The sequence below is a fragment of the Lineus longissimus genome, chromosome 9 (assembly GCF_910592395.1).
Source record: "Lineus longissimus chromosome 9, tnLinLong1.2, whole genome shotgun sequence".
Taxonomy (NCBI): Eukaryota; Metazoa; Nemertea; class Pilidiophora; order Heteronemertea; family Lineidae; genus Lineus; species Lineus longissimus.
In genome coordinates, this window is record NC_088316.1 from 19,174,402 (window position 1) to 19,183,511 (window position 9,110).

General features: G+C 42.9%; 1 protein-coding gene across 5 annotated transcripts in view; it reads right to left on the reverse strand.

Moving 5' to 3' along the window:
- The window catches only part of LOC135494125 (glutamate receptor 3-like), a 58,278-nt gene extending 49,779 nt beyond the window's left edge, over positions 1 to 8,499 (reverse strand). For all 5 annotated transcript variants that reach the window (XM_064781914.1, XM_064781917.1, XM_064781918.1 and 2 more), the window contains exon 1: positions 7,765 to 8,499. In XM_064781914.1, the coding sequence (XP_064637984.1) occupies positions 7,765 to 7,852 (88 nt within the window). In that variant the 5' untranslated portion in view covers positions 7,853 to 8,499. The remainder of the gene's footprint in view (positions 1 to 7,764) is intronic.
- Between the last annotated feature and the right edge of the window lie 611 nt (positions 8,500 to 9,110).

Genomic DNA, 9,110 nt, shown 5'->3' on the forward strand with positions numbered 1-9,110 from the left:
CGGATACTGATACTTCCAAATGTGATCAGCTGTCTGGCTGCCGAGGGGGAAAGGTCGGATGGTTGGGTGACTGGTCGGATGGTTAGGTCACTGGCGTGGAAGTCATCATACTCTATTCAACCAATTCAGATTGCAATCCGTGTTCTCGTCATCATCTTCGCATTCTGGGTTATGGCGATGCCTAGGCCAAGAGCGGGAACACGGCTCCGTGTATTACAGGTAATCCTGAAGAATACGAACGTGTATGACAAATGTGGTTTTCAGGAGTTATTGCAGGACTAATCTGCCAGGTGATACCGTCACAGGAAGGTGTGGTCGCATTTGTCAAGATGTCGGAAAGAAAGTCAACGAAGGAAGGTCTGCGTGGGAGGGCTTAATCAAATGTGCTTACACCTTGCAACAAGCTGCATAACACGTTATCGGAAGTAGAATGGACCATATCGTTTGCCAGCAAACCGTGAATGTGATCTCTGGCTCATCTCTATCACGAGTTCCATGCGTAAAAAACACATCTTGTCACCTTGTAACCCATTGTCAGCATATGACAGGTGTGATTAAGAAACCGCCAAACATAACAAGTCGTGTCCGAGTTAATACACAAGCATCTTATCGCTCATCCGAGTGGCGGTGCTCTTTTCTACCATCGCTCTGACATGCAATCATGGGCAGCAGTGTTACATCAACACCCACTCACGATCTCAGCATCGTCTCGTCACAGCCAAGATATAATTGCAATGGCGCATTGTGCTGGATGTCGTTGTTCGAAGACCGTGCATTGAAAAAGTCAAAGGGGAGATCGGCAAACTGAAGTTGGCGATTTTTAGGAGGAAAGAAGAGATTGTCACGATCGTCTACAGAATAGGTTGGCGTATAGAAAGGGGATCGATTGTTACAAACACATCTACTGTACAACGGCCTTTATTGAGATTCAGTACGGCCATCAAACCACATTTCTGTTGAAGAAGCCGACACAAAAATGGCCATTGATGGCAAGTGATCACTATATGTTGTCTTTACACTCAAGTCCTGCCATTCCTTCGACTGCATCTCTTGGTAGCAAATATGCTCGACACTTACTGGCCGCAATATCGTAAAGACACTCTAATATGTTAGAGATTGTAACGTGATTGGGGATTTGAGCAAACTGTTGCTGATGAGGGGAATGTTTATGAGATGAGTCATAGGGTGGGCGTTTAAGTAGCGTTATCAAATAGAATGTTCAGGGATATTGTTAGGCCTATTAACTTAAGACTATTTCGCTAAGGAATTGGCATGAGTCAACAGTGCCTGATGCAATAAAGGCTTTTACCATCATCGTGTCGAAGAGTTAGAATGAATCAATTAAGATAGAAGTAATCTACGCTATTTAAGTACATACCAATAATTCATCAGCTCTTAAAATAGATCGAATCATCAGAATGTCATTATATGAAATAAAAAATTGATCATAGCAGATTGAAACACAAAACATGAAAATGATAGAACTGATAATTATCATTTTAACAAATGAACACGTGAAAGGTAACTGTGTTGACATCAATCAAAAGTTTAGCGATTACAGTAGAGTGACGATAAATGGCATATGATTCAATGTACCATGTGTGTTATCGAAGGGAAATTTTTATACAAACCCACATGATATATCAACGGGCAATAAACGACTAGAATGATGACTTTCAGAGCTCTTTCTATATCAAACAGCAATCATAAAGTTCGATAAACGCTATTAGAGAGATTTGGGAAATTCGTGGTGTTTATTCAGTACTCTGCAAATACAGTTTCGACTGAATCGCTCCTTGATTGCCCGATTGCTTCTCCCAGTTGGGAGAGCATCGAGATCATTAGGATGCGATTCTAAAGGACGGAAGTTTGGAGGAGTTTACGATTTGAAGTAGGCAATCACGTTGAGTGGAGTGGGACGTTGGGATAGGACTATGATTGCTCAAACTCAAGCACCACGGAATTTCAGTAACTTGGACAAAGTTATAGTAGGTATGCAAGGTCAACGTTGGCCCTGCAGTCTCAAAAGACGTCGCGACCATCATTATCTCCTCCAAAAAAAGGAGCGAGGTCAGAGCTATGCGACGAAGATATTTAGCGCCACAACCGAAAACCCCAGCAATCCTGGAGCCTATAATTACCAGCATGATACATTTAAGGCGAGGAATCCACTGGGAGGTAATCAGCAATCTAAGACCGACATTACCCAATTGGCATTCTTGGAAGCACTCGACAAAGTTCTTTTGGAGGAGAAATAGCTGAATACACCATATGGGTGAGCTAGCGCAATTAGCCGGTGTGAATGTACAATGCAATGAATCATGTACAGATTGGCCGGTCTTCACTGTCCCATTAGATGTACACAATGCGGCCGACCACATATTTGAAATTGACGCGTCGAGACCTTTGTCAAGGTATTTTGTACAGCGCCAGTGGTTATAGTAAGCCACTGTTGTAGTAAGCTGTCACCTAGGGATTAAGAGTATGTAATTAGTTGTATGTATATACAGTCACACTCGTTTGCCTATTATTGTTAACCGTTGTGTAGTATACATTATTGTAGTGTAAAGTTAGTTTATATTGAAGCACTGTAGAAGTAAGACGTGTTATCTTTAGTTGTATTAAAAGTCACTTTCATGTTACCTTCTTCGTCGGTTGTGTTGTGTGGTGGGATACCTTGTCCATATTGGCGAAGGTGTATGAGGTACACAAGCAATGCCATGTAACACATTAAAACGCCCCTACAAGAGAATGCACCCAAGACTAGTGTGTTGACCGTCGTGTGCATTTCAGAGGGAGATACAGATTCTGATTGCATTGATGGTCTAAGCAACGATATCAGGGAGAGGAAAAGTTGTTGGGCCATTGAAGTCGACCCTACGTACTTTTCTGATCGATTTCCTTGATGACATTAACGGTATACATGACCACCTTGAGTTTAAAAAGACAAAGAGCAGTTTCTTGTCTACATGTATGTCTACCATGCATAAGATGACCAGTATAAGGTGTTGGACAGTTCAATGGTGCCTTGGCGGTGTCGAAGCTGTCAATACTACCAAGGCGATCCACTACCACTCAAGCAGACGACAATAGCACTCCAGACTGATCCAAATCAATCCAATTTTATATCTGCTTGCTGCAGGAATGATTACTTTCCTGGAGAAGTGATCCGTGCTGAATATCAACAGAGAAACTCACAAGAAACCAATGCAATGCACGAAATCATGGGGATATGCCATTAACGTGATTCGCTATTGAAGTGGGCAAGCTCGCTGCCATGAAGACCTAGCAGAACCAGTAAAGGTTATATCGATGATGGATAAAAAGGGCAAAATTCACAACGATAAACCTGGATAAACTAATTCGATTATGAAAAAAAAGCTTGTCGAGCGATGGCTAACCTGAATTGAAGGAGTGCAAGTGGATGACCCACATGTTGGATTCGGAAGCTATGCTAAGAAGAACTGGTTGATCGCTGTTGTCATGCTCTTCTACACTTACATGTAGGGGGCGATGCTTTCAACAGTGCTTGTCACCATACGTTTTGTATAACAGCTCTCAATCGCATAAACTGTCTCTAAAGACCCTCTTGACCAGATAATCCAATAAGCCACACACCCACTATACAAACCACATGACATCTTTCTGCAATGCTAGACTAAATGCCATGAACCGCTGCAGACTTGAATTGTCTGAGATGAGGAGAGCCCATCATAAGAAACGGAAGCTGGCCTTTAAAAGCACTTCAACGAATTGGGAAAAATCTTTATGAGTGCACTTATGCAACTGACTCTGTAATGGTAGGTGTGAATTGTGGATCATAGCCGGTAAACGATATCAAGTCAGTCTGGTGTCACATGCACGGGGAGCCATGCTGGCTATCGGGACTTTCACACGTCAGATGTGTTGCTGTTGTTTCATGCTTTTGTCGTTCGCTGTGCCGTTGGCCATCCTGATTCTTGCTTGCATCTGTCATGGGTGTGTTTTAAGTGCTTCTAGCGCTCATTTCAATTATGCTGGTTTTAAAGCTTTTATCCCGCGGATAAGCCTTCTAAAATAACTCGAAATGAGCACCTGTCTGAACCTGAGAGAGGTAAGTTCTGGTTAAGACTCGTACAGACTCATCAGAACGATTCGCGCATCATGGTTCAGTTGGGCTGTGTTATCCATGAGGGGAGATTGACCAGTAACCCAGCTTTTCACGTTTACGATTTTGTAATGACTTTCTTTACCCACTCCCTCCAGACCATTGGAGACAAACAGCATATTTCACTGTTTTCTCGGGTCCAGCAGGATTTCCACAATACCAGATACATATAACCTAATGTATTCAGACTTGTCTCGGTTTTATACAGACGACTGCAGATTTCCCTCAGGGGCCATTATGAATCCGTGTATACATCAAATACTATACCGTGTGGTGGTTGGAGGTCTTCCAAAGATGAAAATAGAGGCAACGATGGCAGCTTTTTCTGAAGAATTTGATAAACGCGAATCTTGCTGTTTTGTTCATAAAGCACAACAGCTTGTGTTTCAATTTGACAGATCCTATACATCAGTATGTCTTAGTTTGCTTCTGCAGTGCTGAGACAACTTATCTTGGGGGATCAGACAATTGGCCAATCGAAAGCTGTACTGTGAATCATCTCTAATTCACAATTGAAACATTGCTAATGGGAGTACAGCCTCCGTGTATAGCGACTGCAACTGTAAATGGTCAATGGCATTGGCTTAGCCAGCTAAGGGTTTCCAGAAGTGGTCGTTTTCCAGAAAAACAAGGTGGATTTTGAAAGAATTTCTACTCCAGCTCATCCGAGCCCCGCTCTGACTACGCTGATCAATGGATTAGTCGATGGTCAACCTGTCACCCTCATCGTGAATCCAGCTGCTTGACGCTGCTATTTGCATTCTGCTCTTCTTCTCCCTGATTTCATTTTCGATGATTCCCAGAAGGACCCTTCATGAGCGCTTGATGTATTAACATCGTTGGGAATAATACACTTGGAAGACAGTACCGGGTGATGGCCCAATTACAAACATGAGTTTACAATGCTAGATTTGCTAGAATTGTAGAGCCTGGTCAGTCACAGGAAAAATAACTTTGGTTAATACGACTGTCCTCGACACTACCCCTTGAAGCTATGGATCCGATTATTTCAGACACGTTCTCTGGCATCCATATAAATCCCACCAACAGCACTGGGTAGTTATCTTTGGCTATCGGACGCCGGCTCGGGACACCAGGGACGCCTCTCGCTTAATCAGAGTAAACTCCATCACTCAAAGCCAGGTTATGGGGACATGTAGCTTGTATGAGGCCAGTCTTGTTAGCAGCCGTCCATTGCCTTGATCGAGAACACCAAGACTGTTTTGTTGAGGAGGACAACAAGCAGGTGGCAAGCTGAAGGTTGATTCATCATCTGTTCTATAACCCATGCACGGTCTCAACTCAGACATGTGGTGTAACCCTTGTAACATAGCGTCATAGAGAAATTTATCAAGAAACGCTTGGCAAATAAGTTATTATAGGATTAGAATCTATCGCCAAACAATCGGGAACGACGCTTTTTCATGGAAGACACTAAAAACTGTTACACCGGTAGATCTTTCCAACAGGTTGTCTCGCTATATCCTGCTTCAATTTCCGTTGTATTTTTCAGTGATGGAGATGCTTATTCCGCAATAAGTGTCATTTCTCATCGGTTTTCTTGCCACGGAAGCAATCAATAAAATTAGAAGCTCTCCAAGAGGATAAGAGGATATTCGTGGGTTGTGCTAAAGGGCAGACCGGTAGCTGCAACCAATGGTGTAATGAAAGCTGGCATCCTCACCGGCGTCCGAGAGGAAGTTATTAAGGTACATTGTACATTGAGGTAACTACACCTATCTCACTGCCCAGTGTCAATGTCACTCGACAGACGAGACTTTATATTCGATACTTCATCTCATGCATGCAGCCAATTACATTTGTAATTCCAGACTGCTTACTCGATATTTCGAAATATTGAAGCAAAATTCCCGACAAAATTAGAAATGTGAGATTCCCTATATTTTGTAGGGATACTCTCTGCGTGTCAGGAAGCAATAATGTCCGTTATGGGGACAGGAACCGAGAGGAAGGTTTGATTAATAACAGCCACTATCACAAGAAATGTAGATGGCATGATACATTAGTGCGCCGTGTTTTGAAATAATTTACGAGTAGCATCATTTCCCCGGTTGGTAATCCGATGGAAGAAGAGATTCCTGTCGCGAAGCCACCAAGGGAATTATACAATCAGGTTAATTTTGAAATTTTTGTGGGAGGCTGGCGAATGAAGGTTATCTGCATGGAGGGAAAACAATGTGTGTTTGTCTCACCGAATAGCAGAAGAGGAACAAGTGATCCATCCACTGGCATCGTGCTCGGCTGATAAGAACACACAGCACTGATAGATGTGTCGGATGTTCCATCAGCGACTGTCAAGGAACAGCCAACGTTTGCTAGGCGGTTACGTGATGTAAGTACCTGTAAATATGTCACCGCAAATAATCTCATCAGTCATCCAACCCAGAGCAGCTGTACACCCTATTGCGGAACAAGACCAAGTTGTGGCGATCTATCATGGGTAAGCTAGTTATCGAGGCAGCAGTCCCTAAAGGATGCTTACACTGGAGAGGCGACCAATTAACCCTCAAGAAGATAGATCCTGGACAAAATGAGTATCGACTTCTCAAATCGAGTATTTGAAATCGATATATAGACTTGATAAATAACCATAAATCATATGTTAACATCGTAGCCGGTTATTTGATTTATGAAGCTGCATGGTGCCTGAGTGACCTTTAAGCGTTAGAAACTGTTTGGTGATTCGAATGTCGGCCCGATTTGTTTGACTCTGCTATACCCGAACAGATACCGACCTCCGAAATCGCACTGATACACACTGAGCCTTGGAGAAATCACGGTCCACCTAGAAGCCATTTTCGGTAAAAACAACAATTGCTGAATTTCTCCCTTTAAAGTATTAATACCAGGAGACAAGATTGGGTTGATAACCAACCATACAGCTGCCCTCTTCTGTCAAGGCTGGTTTAGTCTCCTCTGGTTCCTGTAGGCTGTATGACATTTTGCGAAATATCGCGTCGGATTAAATTCGCGACAGATTTGAGAGCTAAATACAGCTCGCTTCAATCTCCATTATTGACTTTTGAGTTAATAAAGGCAAAGACTGTAGAAAGGCAACATGCAACTTGAGGATACCATTATAATGTCAGGATTAGGCTTAATAAGGAAGAGAATGTGTATCTCCTTGGTGATACCCTATAACGATTGAGGTGCGTGGTGTGCGTGACAGGGGTTTTACCGGAAGCTGTTTTAGTGACGAGAAGGGAACTGTTTACATGCTTCTGTCATGGAAACCAGAACATGAATAACACAGTAAAACCTCACTATCAAGGACACTCTTGTGACTGACAGTGTAATGTCTTTACAGCGAGGTCGTCGAATAACAGGGGTCGAATTGTAGAGACGGCCTGACCTGTTTGGGACCAAAATCACTATCCTTAATAGAGAGATCGTCCTGCTACAGAGATGTCTGCTCAGGCAGGTTCGACTGTACACATAGTGTCACGTCCCCCTCTATACTACACTGTAAGAAAGACAAGGGAGAATCCTTAGATGTATGTTCATCCACATTAACATGCAATTGTTTCGATCCTTTCGATCAAATGATGGAGGGAACATTGAAACCGAACACCAAGAAATATCACAACAATACCTACCTATCGGGAACCGGTCGGGGAATCCCTCGGCGAACACGGACAGGATGTAACCACAGATGAAAAAAGCAACGATTTTGTCCAATTCCATTTTGTATACCGTTCCTCCAAAGATTTGAATATGAAGACCTACGATTACTCCACGTGACTTAGGGAAAAGTTATTAAACGATGTATAGCTCTCATAGCTAAGAGTAATATATGCTACTCTACTGCCCGAAACCTTTTCCTTTGAAAAAAAGATGTATCCTTTTTAAATAGTGTCTTGGTCAGCCGCGTTGTGACACCGAGACTGCCTCATAGATGACAATTCATGAGACTACATCTATGGCATGTACTCCTTATCAAGGCCTGGTCCTATCTGACTTCCACATTAAATAAAAGCAAACTCTCAAAGAAGAATCCAGGATCAATGGCTCAAGTTATGATCATCAATGAATAACTCCTATAAATCATTCGTCGGATGGCCCAGTCCTTTGCATAGATCAAAAGTACCAATGTCAACAGCAGCAACCACAACACCACACCTGTATATTGTTATTACTCATCTTCCTCCATCCTGACCACAATAAGTCGCTGAACACGGATACATTTCACATTAGCAGCTTATATTCTCAGCTTTTTGGTAAATGACACTTGACGATACAATTACGCTGGCAATGATGAGAGCCACTTCTCCGAAACACTCGATCGCCGTCCCGGAATTGTCTTGGGAAGGATTCTTAGCCATGAATACGAATGCGCGGCATTACATCCAAAACAGTAGTGAAGGTATCCATAGATGGTCTAGCACCACGTGCTTTGCATTGAAACTGTGAGAAAATTGACGAGGAGGCCGTGCGTGAGGACGCCTGTCATCAAACGCTGGAACTACAGTAGAACCTCTCTATTAAGGACACCCTCGAGACTGACAAATGCTGTACTTAATAGAGAGGTATCCTGATTAGAGAGGTCAAATTGAATGGAATGTCCCAATTTGGGACCAAAACTAGTGTCCTTAATAGAGAGGTTGTCTCTTATAGAGAGGTGTCCGCTAAGGGAGGTTCCACTGTATTACCGCCTGCTCGCTGATCTACGTCTGTACGCGTGTTTGGTCGAGACAAACTTAATAGGCAATGTAGCAGCTTTAAATGTCCTACTTAAAACTAGTGTCATTCTCTACATGCACGTATAACGGCGCTTTGGACGTCCTGGCGACTGTTATGCAGAGAACAAAGCTGTAACGCGTTCCCGCAATCGCTCTCAGCGACAAGATTAGGCTTCCATTGCAACTAGCTACATGCGATGGTAAGAATTTTGCAACGCATGCGATTTTTTTCAATGTTTAGATGCAGTATGGCTGCTGCAGTC